The following is a 19,935-nucleotide window of genomic DNA, read 5'->3' as shown; positions in this document are numbered from 1 at the left end:
CAGGTCATCTATAGCGATGTCACTTAGGTATGTTTTCCCTACAACACCTTCTATGACAATCTGGAAGGGGCCTGAGGAACTTAAAGCAATCTCTGCCCGGTCAAAAAAGGCTCCTACCTGTCCAGTCTTTTGCCACACCTTAGACAGTTTGCCATTGACACTAACACGTGTGTAGACAGTCAGTGATGCCACATCAGCCCCATACATGTGATAGTAAATCCTCATCGTGCACTGAGATCCTTGGGCCACAGTGAAGGCACTGCTTACCAAACGAGCTGTCTGTCCCTGACGATGTGGAAGGCGAGCATCCAATACCAGATAGCGACCTGTTGCTGTATTCAGTGTGTGATCTCTAGATGGACTTGAACCAATCGTTCCTGACAAGCCGTGAGTCAGAGTCCAGTCAAAGTCATCATCAGTCATCTGACTCCAAATGCAGAGTCCGTTATCTTCAAATGTGCAACCTATGTACTTGTCGTTTGCACAGGTAACAGGAGACTCGTCAGAACCATCCCCACAATCATCTGTATAATCACACTTGCGACTCATATCTATACAGGCCTTGTTATCACACTGGAACTGGTTAGTTTTGCAACTATCTTGAGGTTGTGGAAGTGCACACCCCTGAAACACAATATCATCAATGGCGATGTCCCCTAAAGAGCTGAACGTGCGGGTTGCTGAGATGACCAAAGTGAATGGTGTAGTGACCCTGCTGATAGGCACTATGGCATGGTTCCATCTCTGTCCCTGGTCGCCCTGTCGCATCCACAGCTCCGTCCTCCTCACCTGCTCCTGGTAGAACACAGCCAGTTTCCCGATGCCAGCGCCGTACATGTGATACCAGAAACTAAGCTGACACAGAGATGACGCCTGCTTCAGTACAGGACTCTTGAAGTTGGCTGTTGAGGCAGATAAACCTTTGCTAGCATCAACATACAGGTAGTATCCATTAGCACTGTTCTTGGTGTGGTCCACAGATGGTCCGGTGTTCTTGTCCGCAGTGGCACCGCGGAACCTTCTCCATACAAACGATCCGCTATATGTGTTATTCCACTGACACATTTGGTCATCAAAATTACAGTTGTAGCCACAACTTGTTTCATCACTGCCATCTGAGCAATCACTAATAAAATCACAGACTTGGGAGTCGGTCAGACAGAGACCATCGCCCGGGCATATATAGGCACATGATGGTTTGGATACAGTTTTACAAGCACCCGGGGACACCACAATGTCATCAAGACCAATATCAGACTCAGCACCACTTCCCACAACACCCTCAAACAAGAAACGATAGCTGCTGGACACATTAGTGACTGTGAGGTTGGCTTGCAGCCACTGGTCACTCTGTTGACCAGATTTCGTCCACAATGTCTGGAGTTCACCTGTAGGGCTTGGAGATCCAAACAGCAGGAGCTTCAGCGATAAACTGCCTTGTGACCTGCCACTCATATGGTACCAGAATGAGATGCACCTTGTAGCTGTATCAAACACGGATGACTGAAGCCAGGCTTTGTCCCCAGCTCTCTGTGGAGGTGATGATTCCATATAGATGTATGTGCCATAGGTGTTGTTCAGAGTATGGTCAGTCCTGGGACCAGTGTTTCGAGTGGCAGTTGAGCCGCTCATACGTTCCCAGTCAATGTTATCTCCACTCTGCACATTGTGCCACGTACAGATGTCAAGTTCAAAGTCACAGCTACCTGCCGGTAAACATGGTGAAGTATTGTAAGCTATGTCATCAATTGCTATATCAGTTGTTGTCTTGCCCTCAAACGTTACCCTGAAGTTGAGAGGAGACTGAATGTTAATCTGCTCTACATGCCAGTCCTGACCTTGAGCTCCCTTTGTTGTCCACACTGGTGATCCTAGTTTATCCCCTGTCCTTGTGTACACTTGGAATACACCAGCTGCTGGCATGTAGTACCAGAACTGGAGACACGAGCCTGTGGTCGGGGAATGGGGTGCACTGTCTAATCTGGCTTTCTGGTGTTTCTTATTGTAAGGAAGGAACATATAGCTACCCTCTGCTGTCCTTAATGTGTGATCACTATGTGGACCTCTTGTGCCGTTGCCAGTTTGTAGAGCCCAGTCTGTTTTATCACTTAAATCCTGTGTGTAACCACAGAGTCCATCCTCAAAGTCACATACTGCCGAAAGTGGACAGCCACCACGGTTAGCTGTAATGTCATCAATGGCAATGCTTCCATCAAAGTTAGTGCCCACCTGGCCCTCAATCACTACCTGATAAGATCCTGTTGTCTTGATGTGTACCTGAGCATACTTCCAGTCCAGACCCTGGTCCCCTATACGGGTCCAGATGCGGTCATCAGTTTTAGAGCCTCCTTTCACTCGTGTATACAGGGACATGCGGCTGATATGAGGTCCGTACATCCTGTACCAGAATCTCATACAGAATCCACCCTTACCATTAATTAGTGGACTGATCAATCTGGCAGAGTCATTTGCTGAACGGCCTGATGCAGAAATCTGAGCAAAATGACCTTTGTTGTTGAGCAAAGTATGATCAAAAGGTGGAGTTCTCCCGAGTACACTTCCTGTAGATCTTGTCCAATCAAAACTGTCCTTAGTGTCCTGGGTCCATCTGCAGAAACCTTGCTCAAAGGTACAGTCGTACATGGTTGGCTTGCTTGTGGTGGGGATTGTTGGTGGCTGTGGTGTTGTTACTGTCACAGAAGATGAGCAGTTGCCTTGTTTGTATGAGACATCATCAATAGCTATGTCGCTGGTATAATTTCCTCCATATATGCCTTCAAAGATAAACACAAACTCATCTTTGCTGTGGATAGGGATTTGAGCTCTCGACCAAACATTACCCTGATTCCCACTTAAAGTCCACTTCAGTACCGGTGAATTTGTTTTCACTCTGGTATACAAATTAAGGGAACCCACTCCAGCTCCATTCATGTTGTACCAAAAGGTAAAGCAGGAATTGTCTGTTCCAGGCGTTACATGTACATGGTCACTGACAAGCCAGGCTTTAGCACCTCTTCTCCTGTGTGATGCCTCAATGTACATGTAAAACCCACTGCCTGTGTTGGTTGTATGGTCAACTGAAGGACCAGTAAAAAGGGTTGGAGTGCCGCCTCTATCACGCAACCAATCAAAATCGTCATTGACTAAATCATTGGTCCATCCACACATATCTTGCTCAAAGTCACAGACGGCATCTTGTGGACATGGTCTGTCAGACAGGTACATGTCATCTACAGCTATGTCTCCGTGGCCACCAGCACCTTTCTTGGCCTCCAAGACAATGGAGTATGGTTTGGGGGCCGGGGTTAGATTGACCTTAGCCAGCCTCCAGATGTTACCCTGGTCCCCTGACCGTGTGTTCAAGCTGGTAGGGAATCCTGAGCCAATAGATTTGTACACAGTCAAACTGCCAATGTCTGCACCAGACATGTGGTACCAGAACAAGAAGCAGCCCTTTGTTTCAGCTGGTAAGGTGGCACTTTGTAAAAGGGCTCTTTGGTTGGTCGCTGTGTGTGATGACGTGTCAAGATAAGCAAAATAGGCAGAATCTGAGCCAAAAGTATGATCCACAGAGGGTCCTGTTCCAATCGTTACTGAGCCGTTACGACCTCGCTTCCAGTCAAGGTCATCCTGCGATGACTGCTTCCACTGACAGAAGTCTTCCTCAAATCCACACGTATCAGTTCCTAGACATTCACCAGGCACAACCCTGATGTCATCGAGGCCAATGTCTCCATGAACCCCTTTGCCCACCATCCCTTCTATCGACAAACGATATTCCACAGCAGAGATCACAGTTCTCTGTGCCTGCATCCAGCCATCGAGCTGTGTTCCAGTTTTGGACCAGAACAGTGTCCTGTTCTGGGCATTTTCAAGATAAACATCCAATTTTCCTATATCAGAACCAAACATGTAGTACCAGAAGGAAACACAAGAGCCTTCTACTGATGTTGGGGGTAGGGGATCAGAATCGAGACGAGCTACATCTCCCTGTTTTCTAGGTTTTGAGGTCTCAATGTAGACGAAAAACCCTGACCCAGTTGTATGATCAGAGGTTGGACCTGTGCTGATTGTCAGTGTTGATTGGTTTGTCCTTGTCCAATCAAATACATCATCCAATGCTTGATTCCAGTTACACAAGTCTGTTTCAAAGTCACATGTAACATTTGGAGGGACAATATTAGGGTTGCAATTTGCAAAAGAAATGTCATCAATGGCAATATCATCTGTCTGGGATGCAGAAAATCCTCTTCTTGGTAGAACCTCGATCTGCAAATTAAAACTACTAGTCAAGCTTCCCATCTTTTCTCCGATGTAAACTGTTCCTTTAACCCACTTTATACCTTGATTTCCAGTCTTTCGCCACAAGATAGTTTTCTGTCCATTAACAATTGCAGTGACCAGAAGAGTTCCAACATTTTTGCCATTCATGTTATACCAAAAGTACATTTCACAGTTGCCAGATGAGTTTGACAAGACTGGACTGCGCAACACTGCAGTTGTGAAGAACTCACCATTAGCACCTTCCACATACATGTAATAACCATTGGAGTTGCCTTTTGTATGGTCAGCTTTAGGTCCGGTTTGTTTACTGGGCGTGGCCCCCTGGTGGCGAGACCAGTCATACCTGCCCGTACTCACATCGTCCCAGGCACACTGATCGGATTCAAAGTCACATGGTCCACAGTTGACCTCATCACTGCCACCCTGACAATCGGGATGAAAGTCACACACCTTTGATTTGGGTATACATGCCCTTGTCACATCCTCACAGTAAAACGACTGTTCCCCACATGGTAGATAGCTTGGTGGTGCAGATGTAGCTGGTGTAATAGGTGTGGGCAATGTTACACCTGTTGTATTCTTACAACCTGTAGAAAACGTGGTGTCATCTAAGGCAATATCCCCATAAGCGCTGGCTCCCCTTATTGCTTCCACAAGAACCTGGAAGTTACTGTTGCTAGTCAGAGTCACAGTGGCCTTAGTCCAGGTGTCCCCGATGTTTCCCGACTTACTCCACACTTTGGTATAGTAGCCTCCATTCTGAACCCTGGTGTACACATTCAAACTGCCTGTATTTACACCATACATGTGGTAATAAAAGCTGAAGACACAATCATCAGATTTGACGGCTGGCTGCCACACGGGACTAACTATCCTGGCTTTGTCTCCTTTCTTGTGAGGATAGGATGACTCGGCATATATGTAATGGCCTGTCACCAGTCCGACAGAGTGGTCATGGGTGGGGCCAGTCAAAGGTGTTTTTGTGGCTCCAGCTATTCGCATCCAGTTGTACTGGTCCTTTGAATCCTGTGTCCAGTCACAGAGGGACTGCTCAAAGTCACAGCGGGACACGTACATGGAACATTTTGCCTCGTCACTGTCATCCCCGCAGTCATCCACAAAGTCACAAACGCGGAGCTTGTCCACACAGGCACCACTGTCACATCGGAACTGAGCTGAAGAACAGCTGGTCTCCACAGGAGGCAAGGCACAGTTCACTAAACTAACATCATCAATAGCCATGTCCCCAAACACTGAGAAGGATCTCTTTGCTTGTATGATGACCTGAAAGTCTCGGTTGATTCTCCCAATATTCACCACACCAAAATTCCACTTGTTGCCTTGATCGCCAGATTTTCTGAAAACAGTTGTAAGTCTGTATCCAGTTCGCACAACAACTGATAGCATTCCAATAGATCGGCCGTACATGTGATAGTAGAATTTCAGCTGGCAAGTGGATGAGGACTGGTGCAGAACTGGGCTGACAAATGCTGCGAGGTCGTTGAACTTGCCGTAATTACCCTTCACATACATATAAACGCCTTTGGCATTGCCGAGAGTGTGATCAGTGGACGGGCCCATATTGGACTTGGCTGTGCCGTTCTTGCCAGCAGCCCAGGCAAACGAGCCCTTGCTAAGGTCCTTCCAGCCACACTGGCTTGCCTCAAAGGTGCAGTTGCCACATCCAATCTCATCTTCTCCATTGGGGCAGTTGGGTTGGAAGTCACAGACTTTGTCTAAACTTATGGAATGTCCCTGGCCACAATCAAACTGGGCAGGTGTGGCTGAGGGCTCTGGGCACGCGCCAGCCGTTGTCTGGATATCATCCAGGGCCATGTCGCTGGCCAGTCCAGAACCTATGATCCCTTCAAAGACCACAGAGAAGTCGCTTTGTCCATTGATTGTCACCTGCTCCTGTTGCCACTTATTCCCCTGTGCACCCCTGAACTGAAATAGTTGCCTCAAATCTGGGGAGCCTGTCTCATCAATGTAGACATTCAGCGTGCCCATCTTGTTACCAAACATGTGGTACCAGAAGGAAAGGCACCTGTCCTGTCCTGGGTTGAAGATCTCAGACCGTAGAACTCCTTTGTCCCCTGTATGCTGAGGGGCCGAGGCTTCCACATACACATAGTAACCTGGAAAATAGAAACAGCAATAATTAGTTTTGTTACTTGATCAATGGAACATATTCAATTTTTATTTTACATGTATCATAAAGAAACAAACAAAACACGTTTTCAAGTTCTCAAACCAAGTGATTTAACACAGAAATAGCACTGTACCTTCCTTGTTTCCTAATGTGTGATCAACTGTGGGCCCAGTATTTTTAGTTCCCGTCCCACCATGGTGCCTCAACCAATCAAAGTCGTCTCCTTGTTCATCATTGATGAAAGTGCAGAAATTGGACTCAAAATCGCAACTTCCAGGGTCTGGGCAGGCACCATTTTGCAGCTGGAGGTCATCAATAGCGATGTCACTGAGTCCACTTAGCCCCCGAACACCTTCGAATACGATCTTTCAGGGGGAAAAAAAAACAATCAAAATCAATAGTTTATCAACATGACTGAATAACACTACGTAAATGCAAAATTATAAGTGTAGCGAAAAAAAATATCTTCCACTTCTACAAACAATAAGAGCAGGTAATAATTCGGAAGCCATTAATAATTTCAGCATGAATTTAAAAGTATGAAAGTAAAGTATGAATTTTAAAATTTTATTGAGAAGCTCTATAAAATAATCCTTACCTCAAAGTCTACATCACTGTTTAGTGTTGCCTGACCAATCCACCATCCATCTGGCTGGGTCCCAGACCTGCTCCAGACTGGCTGCCCCAGCTTTCCGTCCTTTCTCACATAAATGTTTAATGATCCCATCGACCTGCCAGTCATGTAGTAGTAAAACCGCAGACATCTGCCTGAGGTGGGTTGATATGTGGGGCTGACCAAACGAGCCTTGTCACCCTTTTTACGTGGTTGGGATGTCTCAATGTACATGTAATATCCTAAACAAAAAGAAAGAATTTTCAAAAACTACATGCAAATCTCATCAGAAATTCTGCTTTCTCACACAACAATGGTTTCTACTAAAATTCACGACAGATTTTTTTTTACATTTAACACAAAGGTCTCAAAGAAGTGACCAATTTTCATGTTATGCTACCATCATTATCACCATATACATGTATATGTTTTTAAAACTTGACATAAACTTTTCAGACAACAAGAAAGCAACAAAAAAACAAAGCATCCTTGAAACACCATTAAAAGCATGAGGGGCAGGTTTCCATGAGAACCCTTTTGTGGAGTGCACAAAGCTTTTGTTGAATGCACACAACCTTTTCTGAGTGCACTTCTGAGTTAAAATATTCCCTTCAATTTCCAGACATAAGAAGACTGCACATCCTTAAGAAAAGGCGCACTGAAAAGGCGTAACATGGGATTTGGTGAAATTTTTATTGAAGCAATCATATTATTTCTTAGTGGTAAAGATGTATTGTGGTCATGGCAATATCCTTCTGCGGTTTGCTGACTGATGAACCTGTTTTCTTTTCAGTTCCACTGTATGTTTTGTGTTTTCAAAGGAAGAAAGAAAGGAAAAAAGACTGTGTCTGTGTGTCTGTCTGTCTGTCTGTGTCTGTCTGTCTGTCTGTGTCTGTCTGTGTCTGTCTGTCTGTGTGTCTGTCTGTCTGTCTGTATGTCTGTATGTATGTATGTATGTATGCGCTGCACAGTTCACTTACCCACAGCTGTGCCATATGTGTGATCATTCTTTGGTCCTGTACCAGCTGACTTTGTCTGGCCAGAGCTTCTTGTCCAGTCAAATATATCAGTTGTGTCTTGTTGATACCCACACAAATCTGTAGCCTCAAAGTCACAGGAGTCTGTCAATACATAAAATAAAATAAAATATAAATATATCACTGAAAAGTTAAGGGAAGAAACAATACACAAAACAAAACAAAATTGTATTTTACACATTTCTTTAAAAACATACATGCAGAAGACAGTGTGTTAAAAACATGGACGTTCGTACTGTCCACAGCTTTACTTTAATCTAACGATGACGATTATAATAAGTAATAATTGAATGCTACAGTATTTAATACTAGCTTTTTAAAAATTTTTTATAAAACCATATTCTGCCACAATTGAACGTGTCACTACACCTAAAACTGCGTTTCATTAGTACTACTGCTTTAATTTGGTATTAAGAATTACAAATTTGAAATAAATTGTACCAACTGAAAATTACTTCACCAAAACAGATCTGTAATGATATGTAAACCTGCACTACAAACTTACATGAAGTGGGACATGGACCGTCATTAACAGCAATGTCATCCAAACCAATGTCCCCAGCAGCACCAGCCCCGATTACACCCTCAAACACCACCTGACCCACCCACACAAAGAAACATGCCGTTAGCAAGCAACAAGAAATAATGGTAATATTTCCACTAAGCAGTGAAAATGTCATAGGGCTGTCTGGCACTGACTGATGGACAAACATAGGGTTGTTAGAGCTACTGTAACATATACTGGCGCTGACTGATGGACAAGCATAGGGTTGTTTTAGTTACTGTAACATATACTGGCACTGACTGATGGACAAGCATAGGGTTGTTTTAGTTACTGTAACCTATTCTAACACAGGCATACAGACAGCCTCAGTGTTGTTAGAACTACTGTAACATCTACTTGCACTGACTGATGGACAAGCATAGGGGTGTTTCAGTAACTGTAACCGATTCTCACACATACACAAGCACAGTGTTGTTAGAGCTACTGTACCATTAGATCTGAGATCTGTTTCATTCTTGCCAACTAAGCTTTCAGAAAAACAGATCTGTGCTCTTCCATTTACTAACCTGGCCCGTTCCCGTGTGCACAGTCCACCATAGCCACAGAGTCATGTGATTCAAAAATGGCATTTAGCGAATTTCTGATGCTGTCCGAGTGGATGTGTTGGTTACATTTGTGTTATTTGCGATGTTATGGTCTTTATTACTCCCGCATAATACGGCGATATGAATTCAGAAGTACTTTAAGACCACAACAGACCTCTCTTTGTGGCTTACAGCGTTGGGACTTTAAGAACAACGCAGGCGACATGACCAAGTTCCACATTAGTGAATGAAGATATTCAGAGCAGTTAATGTGGAAGGTACATGGCCAACTGTACCATATACTCATACAAACATATGGACAGGCACAGTGTTGTTAGAGCCATTATAACATATACTGGCATGGACAGATGGACAGGCACAATGTTGTTAGAGCCATTGTAACATACACTGGCACAGACAGATGGACAGGCACAATGTTGTTACAGCCATTGTAACATATACTGGCACGGACAGATGGACAGGCACAGAGTTGTTAGAGCCATTGTAACAAAAGCTGGCAGGGATAGATGGACAGGCACAATGTTGTTAGAGCCATTGTAACAAAAGCTGGCAGGGATAGATGGACAGGCATGGGGTTGTTAGAGCTACTGTTACCTATACTGGCAGGGATAGATGGACATGCATATGGTTGTTAGAGCTACTGTAACATACACTGGCATGGATAGATGGACAGGTGTTAGAGCTACTGTAACTTCTACTGACATGGACAGATGTACAAGTTATTGTAGTTACATCAGCCTTGTGCCACAGACTGATTTAGCATGTTAGTAATGTACTAACACACATGTTTGCGCTAGGAAATAGTTGATTTCAAACAACTGAACCATACACTTGAGAGTGATATGTTTTCAGACTAAATGTAGCCTGTCCTCACCGAGATAGTGGTCTGTGCAGGGACAGAGTTCCCAGAGCTCAACACAGGGACAGTGTCCGGTGTCAGGTAGACACTGCCGTATTTCCACTGGTTTCCTTGGTTACCAACTCTTTTCCACACAGGATAACTGAGTACGTCTCCTGTAGAAATCAAAGAAAAGGAGCAAACATATATGTACATATGTATGCACACAATAAAACAAATTATAGATTGATATTTCATATTTTCAGAATGTAAACTGAGGACTGATTGATTGGGGTTTAATGCTAAACTCAAGGCGTTATCACTTTAAGAGCAGCTAAGTTTGTGTGCAGAGGACACCCAGGCTGCCCACAGAAAATCACCAAGGAACTGATGAGCTTTTCAGATGTGATACACAGATTTTAATCCAGAACAGTGATCCCTTATGTAAGGCCAACCAAACCTTACTTCCAACAAGGAGAACACTGGAGACATTGGAATCTCAAAACTGAAGCTGGAACCAAACCAATGCCCTGTGCATTCAATAATTTTAAGCTAAGTATCTCCACCATTCGGCTTTTACCTGCCATGTAAAGCTAAGTGTGTCAAAAGTCAAACAGTATATAAGTAATGGCAAATGTCTCACCGAGTTTAGCATAGACATTCAGTTGGCTGATGTGTCGTCCATACATATGGTACCAGAACTTCACACATTTGCCCATGTTGTCCACCATCATGCTCTGGCTTATCAGGCGTGCTGTATCATTGGCAGTATGATGGCTGGCTTCTATGTACACATAGTAGCCTAGAATTGTGTCAATATGGAAAAAAAAAATTAAACCACAGCCAAGTTAATGTCAGGAAATACATATGTTGTTATAAAATGCAAATAATCTGTTCCCTGCAAAAAATATTTATGCTTGTATTCGTTTCAAACCAAAATGCTGTTCTAGATATACACTAGATAATGACTTGTTTTATTGGAGTAAAATATGCACACACCATACAAATTCACGTACCCTTATCTGTGTCAGTGGTATGGTCAAACTCTGGGCCTGTCTTCTTAGAGCTTGTTTGTCCTTTCTGTAGTGTCCAGTCAAACCTATCTGTTGAGTCTTGCTGCCAAGTGCATATTGTCTTCTGTTCAAAGTCACAGTTGAATATCATAGGTGCTGGTGAATTAAATAAGATTTTTTCGCAATTAAGAATCAACCAAATAGGTTACATTTCCTAAAAGATAAAGAGTGAAGAAAATGATTCAAATAGATAAATGAACAAAATTCAAAAATAAGCATAAATACACGGTGCTGTAATGTTCAGCCAAAACAAATTAGTCCTTGACACCAGGAATTCCACTGTTAAATTTAACGTAATACACAAGTAATGTAACTCCAAAAAATGAAAGGCTCATTTTGACTCAGCACTATTATTCCAGCACTTTATTTTACCATCAACAGGAGAACTAAATTTCAAGGTGAACATTACAGGTATGGAGACAAGGCCACAAAATTCAGACTATGTGTTAAATCAACACAAGCTATAGATACAGGGGAATAAAACAGTAAGATAACAGCCAGACCTTATCTCACAGGTATGTCCATCAGCACTTTTATCATGGAACTTTACTTAAAGGCTATGGAGTTTAGCAAAGGAATGTAAAGTTATTCTTACGGAATGTCTGCTTGGAAGTTGGTACTGATGTTGTTGTTGTCATCATGGTAAAGTTGACACAGTCTCCAGGAGTCAACCTGATGTCATCTAATGCTATGTCTCCGTGGAAACCATCACCAATTTCTCCGTCAAATGTGAGCTGCACATTACAACAACATAGTCATTAATGTAAAAGTGTTTGACCAGTATTGTATCACATGTAGCTGGCTTCCTCTCCGGCCGTCCCTGGGAAGGTCTGCCAGCAAACTGCGGATGGTCGTGGGTTTCCCCTTGGGTTCTGCCCAGTTTCCTCCCACCATAATGTTGGCTGTTGTCGTATAAGTGAAATATTTTTGAGTACAGCATAAAACACCAATCAAATAAATAAATAAATATCACATGTATGACAGGTGTGTGGGCATACCTGATAACAGATGAGGTGGGTTTTGACAGATATGTCTTGGCGTACCTGGTAGCAGATGAGGTTATCCATGGGTGAGTGTGACAGACATGTCTGGGTGTACTTGGTAACAGATGGGGCTGTCCTTGGGTGAGTGTGACAGATATGTCTGGGTGTACTTGGTAACAGATGGGGCTGTCCTTGGGTGAGTGTGACAGATATGTCTGGGTGTACTTGGTAAGAAATCGGGCTGTCAGTGGATGGGTGTAACGGGTATGTCTGGGTGTACTTGGTAACAGATGGGGCTGTCCTTGGGTGAGTGTGACAGACATGTCTGGGTGTACTTGGTAACAGATGGGGCTGTCCTTGGGTGAGTGTGACAGATATGTCTGGGTGTACTTGGTAACAGATGGGGCTGTCCTTGGGTGAGTGTGACAGATATGTCTGGGTGTACTTGGTAACAGATGGGGCTGTCCTTGGGTGAGTGTGACAGATATGTCTGGGTGTACTTGGTAAGAGAAGGGGCTGTCTTGGGTGAGTCTGACAGATATGTCCGGGTGTACTTGATAAGAGATGGGGCTGTCTATAGGTGTATGTGACAGATATGTTTGGGTGTACCTGGTAAGAGATAGGGCTGTCAGTCGTCTGGATGTACCTTTTAAGAAATGGGGCTGTCCCTACGTGTTTGTGGCAGGTATGTCTGGGTGTACCTGGTAAGAGATGGGGCTGTCAGTGGATGGGTGTGACAGGTATGTCTGGGTGAACCTGGTAAGAGATGGCGCTGTCCATAGGTGTGTGTGTGTGTGACAGCTATGTCTGGGTGTACCTGGTAAGAGATGGCGCTGTCCATAGGTGTGTGTGACAGCTATGTCTGGGTGTACCAGGTAAGAGATGGTGCTGTCAGTGGATGGGTGTTACAGGTATGTCTGGGTGTACCTGGTATGAGATGGGGTTGGATATAGGTGAGTGTGACGGGTATGTCTAGGTGTACCTGGTAAGAGATGGGGTTGTGTATAGGTGAGTGTGACGGGTATGTCTGGGTGTACTTGGTAAGAGATGGGGTTGTGTATAGGTGAGTGTGACGGGTATGTCTGGGTGTGCCTGGTAAAGGATGGGGTTGTGTATAGGTGAGTGTGACGGGTATGTCTGGGTGTACCAGGTAAGAGATGGGGCTGTGTATAGGTGAGTGTGACGGGTATGTCTGGGTGTGCCTGGTAAGAGATGGGGCTGTCAGTGGATGGGTGTGACGGGTATGTCTGGGTGTGCCTGGTAAGAGATGGGGCTGTGTATAGGTGAGAGTGACGGGTATGTCTGGGTGTACCTGGTAAAAGTTGGGGTTGTGTATAGGTGAGTGTGACGGGTATGTCTGGGTGGGCCTGGTAAGAGATAGGGCTGTGTATAGGTGAGTGTGACGGGCATGCCTGGGTGTACCTGGTAAGAGATGGGGCTGTGTATAGGTGAGTGTGACGGGTATGTCTGGGTGTACCAGGTAAGAGATGGGGCTGTGTATAGGGGAGTGTGACGGGTATGTCTGGGTGTACCTGGTAAGAGATGGGGTTGTGTATAGGTGAGTGTGACGGGTATGTCTGGGTGTGCCTGGTAAGAGATGGGGCTGTCAGTGGATGGGTGTGACAGCTATGTCTGCGTGTGCCTGGTAAGAGATGGGGCTGTGTATAGGTGAGTGTGACGGGTATGTCTGGGTGTACCTGGTAAAAGTTGGGGTTGTGTATAGGTGATTGTGACGGGTATGTCTGGGTGTGCCTGGTAAGAGATGGGGTTGTGTATAGGTGAGTGTGACGGGTATGTCTGGGTGTACCAGGTAAGAGATGGGGCTGTGTATAGGTGAGTGTGACGGGTATGTCTGGGTGTACCTGGTAAGAGATGGGGTTGTGTATAGGTGTGACGGGTATGTCTGGGTGTACCTGGTAAGAGATGGGGTTGTGTATAGGTGAGTGTGACGGGTATGTCTGGGTGTGCCTAGTAAGAGATGGGGCTGTGTATAGATGAGTGTGACAGGTATGTCCAGGTGTAGCTGAGAGGGAGCTGCCTACCTGGTACGCGATCGGGCTGTCTATGAAGATTTGCGCCAGTTGCCAGCCATTGCCCTGGTCTCCTGTCATGTTCCATAGAAGTCGAGTCCTTGCAGGGTCTGGCTGGTACACTCGAAGACTCCCAATATCTGGTGAATAGACGGTTAATGTCACATCATTCAATTATATCTGATTTGTATCAATTTTATTTCTTGTTTTGTATACTAGCAAGAAGATACTGGAAATAATTTGTGAACAGTTCTACATAATTTCCTTAACTACTACAGTAACAATTATCAAGTTAAAGTAAATATCATACTGATTTGTGAATTAAAATTCCCTTCACATTTTTGGATCTTAACTAAGTTAGACACTAAAATTGTGCATACCTGCCCCATACATGTGGTACCAGAAGTTCAAACAGGATCCTGTGGTCGGGGGTAAGTATTCACTGAACAGCCAGGCCCTCTCACCCTTATTCCTCCCTGAGGCCTCCACATACAGGTAAAACCCTAGGGGTAGAGAAACCACAATCTATAACACACTCCCTGACTGAGAATGCACAAAAACATATTTCATATGTTATTAAAATAGTGGCTGGCTAATGATTCTTCTTCTAATAGAAGAGAACATAGATCATATCAGCAGAATAAATGTCCATAGCATCTTGAGACATGCATGGAATCTCCTGGACAGCTGAATTACCTTACTGTGTTTTAAATATATGTTATTTCTGAAAAAAATGTTATGAGAAATTGAACTTATCAAGCAAAAGGGTATAAAAAATGCCTATTTTTATGTAAGTGTAAACTTGGTATAAGACACATTAATATAGCATGTAATCGGATATAAATCTTGTCCTCCAAAAATCTGTGGTGTACTTTCAATTGTGAACAACTAAAACTGCAAACAAATAAAGATTTTTCACCAAGAAATATACTTAAATACCGTCACATGATTTGCTTTATTTTCTACTGCTGGTGTGTGACCCATTATATTTTAGGCTTAAGCTTCGGGATATTAAGTGAGTATAGGCAAACAGAAATGGATAATGATAGAGGTTGTAACTAGCTACATTTCCTTGCAAGCGAGTTTGACGTGTGACATTAATGTGCAGCATTACTTACGATGTGTGTGGCCTCATCAGCAGTGCAGAACACATTTTCCTCACTGTGACAGGCATACCTCATAAAGGGATTAATGTTTGTACACTTTTAGTAAATGCTGATAACTTTAGTCAGATTACTGAATGGCTATATTGCGAGCAGTGAAGCTGCAGGGCGTGAGGTTTGGCTTACCAGCATGCTTACACGCACAAGTGAGAGTTGAGATGAATTCACTCACACCTTTGAGAATGGCTTCTTAATTTTTTTCCTTATTCCTTCATTTAATACATTAACTGAGCATGATATACATTAAAATGGTGAACATTATTTTTATTTATTTTTTTTGTTCAGTAGCTATAACGCAGCCAGGTGTTCGGGTTGACAGTCATCTGCAGTCCGCCATTTTGAATCTGACTTCCATGAGTTACTTCTGATAGGTGCGGATATGGATGAATTGAATATCAAATGCATTGTAGCTATTTATATTTAAAAATAAAGTGGATGAAACTATGTTACTTGAATTGAGCTTGTTGAAACGGTTAACATGCACCGAGTTCTGCAGATCAGCTCAGGCCTGTGATTATCCGATACCAGGCTAGCTTTACGGGATATGACTCGTAGGAAGGTGCTAAGATGCTTGTGTTCAGCAATCAAAACTTGTATACCACAGAATACTAGTTGAATCCTTAGGTATCAAACCATCTCATTCGTTTATATTATAAACTTATAAAAGCATTTGACAAAATAAGTCTTGCATCCATAAAACTTTGTTCAGTATCAAAATCATGGCCTACAGGTAAGACAAGACAGTAGCCCTATATACTGGATCCCAAGGTCATTTCATTATAGCACAAGGAAACTGTCCCCAAAACGGCACGGTATTGCGTTGCTACACTGTATTCCCAACAACAATTTTCATTCAGGCTCCTGGTACCAATATAAAAGTTACATTCCCAAAGAGATTACTCTGTTGTACACTTAACATCATTCTGTTATAACAGACCTTGATCACTGTTTGTGGTGTGATCTACAATTGGTCCGGTTCCTGGAGAAGATGTGCCCCCTGTTGTTCTGAGCCAATCAAAATCATCCCTTCCATGGCCATTGGTAAATCCACAGAAGCCATGTTCAAAATCACATGACCCTGGCTGAGGACAACTTCCTGGAATAACCTGAATGTCATCTATGGCAATGTCACCTTGTACACCAGTTGATGTTGCACCCTCAAACACAAGCTTTGGAAAGAACAAAGAGTTGGTCTTAACACAACTTTGGTATGAACCTGCACTGGAAATAACTGGAAACTTAAACTGTCCTTTGAGAAGTTTCTTATCTTCAAAATGAATCTGTTTTGGGAGAAAAGAAGAGGTATGTTAAGATGTTCTCCAAGCTTTCTTGCCCAGGATGTAAAGCCAGCAGGGTTTTGAAGCCCTGCATCCTGGATGTTTAGCCAGCAGAGTTCTGATCCCAGTCCCTTACTCTGGATGTACAATACAGCCATACAACACAATACAGAGTTCTAAAATCCCATACCCACCCCTCTTCCATTGTCTTAAAGGTACAGCCAGGAGGGATCTGAGGCCCACTGTCCTGGACGTTTGTCCAGCAGGGTTCTGATGAAAGCCCCACCACCCTGGGTATACAGTGGAGCCAGAAGGGTCTGGCCCCCTCCCCTCAACCCCAACTCTACTCATTGCCCTGAAGACCCAGGAGGGTTCAGAAGCACCTAACCTCTTACCTGCCATGGCAGAGTCTCATTGACTGTGAATGACCCCTGAATCCACATGTCAGCCTGGTTCCCTTTCCTGGTTAACATACTGTATCTCTGACCATTAACCATCTTATACACGTTCAGTTGACCAATATTGGCTCCATACATGTGATACCAGAATTCCACACACTCTGGTTTGTTTGACGGCTCGTAGATGGCACTGGTCAGTCTGGCCACATCTCCGGGAACTTCTCTAGAGGATTCTATGTAAGCATAGTGTCCTGCAGGAAGACATGTTTACGCCATCAATGTCAGCACTAGAATAACTTTAGATTTTCTAGACCTTACATTGTGGCCAAAGGTATGTAATGCACAATTTAAATGAGAAGTGTGACCTGACCAACATGTCAATAAATACAGCAGTTGTCTCCCTTTATGGGTGGGCGGGAACAGAGAACACTGTTGCCATTTTAACAAAACTGCAGAAATAATATTTTTTTGTAACTTTTCCCATTTAAGACATTGCCTAGGTTGTAGCCCAATAAGGCAGCATAGTTTATGAGAAAAGTTGTGATAAACTGATTTACTAAGTTTTGTGGAAGTCGCCCTAGGGGCGATGTTCTGTAATAATAATAAATTCCTTGCAGAACAATATGTACAGGTTAGCGGAACAAATCACATCTACTGTTTGATGGTTGACAGCAGGCTTTGTCAACAAGCACATTTTCATTTTGTCAACATAAAAGCCAGCTAACAAGAAAAATGGATTCAAATCTTCATATTGCCAACAGCCTGGAATAACAGATTTTTCATGCAATTAATGATGGTGTTTCAGCTTGGTGTACGATACGCTAACATGTAGACATAACTGAATGAAACACACATGTACAGTGAATACTTCCTGTGAAAAATTGTAGAATCACTTATGAACACTGTAATTTCTGTCTAATCAAAACGGCATCATCAATTTCTGCTTCTAAGTAACGTTATTTGAAAAATTATTTCAATGACTAAATTAATATACGCTGATGTATGTAGAGATGTATTATTGCATGCTTTCATGTTTTAAAAAAATGGAATTGTATATAATGTTTGCACTTGTTTAATGTTCATGTATTGTTATAGAGGGCCTCTGGGAAGAGAAAATTGTTTATCTTTACAGAGCTACCCTCTTTAAAAATAAAGGTTTCAGTTATGTTGTAATAATGATCTGTACCATGAAATGACCAGTTAATTACAGATTTTCAACAGCCATATTCCTGACAATGTGTCTTAAGGTATTTTAACTTAGGAACCATTAAAGCATTATTTGTCAGTATATTTTCTAGAACAATTTATTATTACATTTGTTTTGGCAGTGCAAGCAGCAACTTTGTAATTCAAAAGAAGTTCCACTATAGTGACAAGATACTGGAGTCTCTGTCAAAGTATCTCATGTCTTCGAATGCTCAAACATGATGTGAAATATTGTAGTCATCTGGCTAGTAGAGACTGCTTACTGATGGCATACATTCAAGGCCAAAACTAGACAGCCGGGTAATAAATCCCATTTTTATGTGTTGCATATTAATACTGAGTTTTCATACCTATTGCAAAATTAACAGGCATCTTAAACAGCAGTTATGTTTAAGGAATGGCCCCCTCAAAAGTGAGCAGAACCCACCTTTACTGTACTCTGTGGTGTGGTCAGCCACAGGTCCTGTACCAAATGTTCCTGTCCCTCCTGTGTTGATTGTCCAATCAAAATCATCGTCTGTGTCCTGTGTGAAGTCACAGAATCCTACCTCGAAGTCGCACACCTCTGAAACAAGTGCAAAATTTGATCAAACGTATCACCAATTTGGCAGGACATGTAGTGGTAAGTCACAAAAATCTAGCTGTAGGTCACACACCTCTGAAAAGACATGAATTCAACTTCAAATATTTTATCCATATTCAGAGTTGGTCACACACACACACATAAATGAAAGTCCAGGCTAATGCAGCTAGAGCTACACCAAGTGTTTTATGGACAAGCAGACACTAAAAAACACAAATGGAATAAAGATGGAGTCTCGAGGCTTTCCAATCATAAAGATATGTCTTTAGCAAAAGCAATTGCAAGGACAGTCCACATTTCACACAAATTACATCATTTTTCAGTTTTATTTTTTTATCGCTATCCTCTTCCAAAATTGAAGATTACTTTTGGCCATAGAACAAAAATTTTAACTAGTATGGCCAAAGGTGGAAAAGCATACAAATGACTTACTCTGAGGTGGACAGGGGCCGTTTGTAACAACAATATCATCCAGGGCAATATCTCCTAACCAGCTGTAGCCCACTACACCTTCAAACACAAGCTGCAACACAATACATACATATACATTGTGTCAGTTGTACAAAATTCAAAACACTGAAAAAATAAAGTAAATGTATTTTGCTTGATAGATAATAGAAGCTATTTAGTTTTCAGATTATTTTTATGGAGAAAACATGGCCGTATTACATGTGGCCATTAAAACCTCCCTCTTTGGACAGAGGGACACAGGTGCACCTGATGTGGGATAGCACTATTGTCAGGTGTTCCACATATTGAAATATCCCCACAGTTGAGTTACCTGATATGGGATAACACTGTGCAGTGTCCTTTGAGCTTTCCTCCACACATTACCCTGTGTATCAGCCTTTGTCCACACCAGTGTCTTTTTCCGGGGTCCATCTTGTACATACACATTTAGTGTGTTCACATAGGCCCCATACATATGGTACCAGAAAGTCAAGCAGATTCCCTCTTTAGGGGTGGGAGGTTGTAAACCAGATGATAACCCTGCGACCTCACCCTTGTGACGTGGGTTGGATGTCTCCATGTAGACATAGAAACCTAGGAGAGAGCAAAATACTCCAAAAAGGCCTTTTTCAATATTGCATTAATAGTGACATTATATACTTTCTTATATAATCAAGCAATAGCCCAAAGAAAGGACCTTCTATCTTAACAGCACTGTCTTGTAAGTATCATTTCCTT

General features: G+C 42.9%; 1 protein-coding gene across 1 annotated transcript in view; it reads right to left on the bottom strand.

The window, feature by feature from the left end:
• LOC135467268 (MAM and LDL-receptor class A domain-containing protein 2-like) overlaps positions 1–19,935 on the bottom strand; it is a 147,268-nt gene that overhangs the window by 16,508 nt on the left and 110,825 nt on the right. The window contains 16 exon segments of the mRNA XM_064745034.1: positions 3–6,422; positions 6,570–6,801; positions 7,035–7,291; positions 8,030–8,170; positions 8,592–8,682; positions 10,071–10,210; positions 10,678–10,836; positions 11,051–11,203; positions 11,703–11,841; positions 14,133–14,260; positions 14,501–14,623; positions 16,221–16,452; positions 16,956–17,209; positions 18,592–18,729; positions 19,180–19,270; positions 19,529–19,791. Of these exon segments, the coding sequence (XP_064601104.1) occupies positions 3–6,422; positions 6,570–6,801; positions 7,035–7,291; positions 8,030–8,170; positions 8,592–8,682; positions 10,071–10,210; positions 10,678–10,836; positions 11,051–11,203; positions 11,703–11,841; positions 14,133–14,260; positions 14,501–14,623; positions 16,221–16,452; positions 16,956–17,209; positions 18,592–18,729; positions 19,180–19,270; positions 19,529–19,791 (8,961 nt within the window).

This window comes from Liolophura sinensis, chromosome 6, assembly GCF_032854445.1.
Source record: "Liolophura sinensis isolate JHLJ2023 chromosome 6, CUHK_Ljap_v2, whole genome shotgun sequence".
Classification (NCBI taxonomy): Eukaryota; Metazoa; Mollusca; class Polyplacophora; order Chitonida; family Chitonidae; genus Liolophura; species Liolophura sinensis.
Note: the sequence above shows the minus strand (reverse complement) of the source record. Positions and strands in the feature narration are given on the sequence as shown.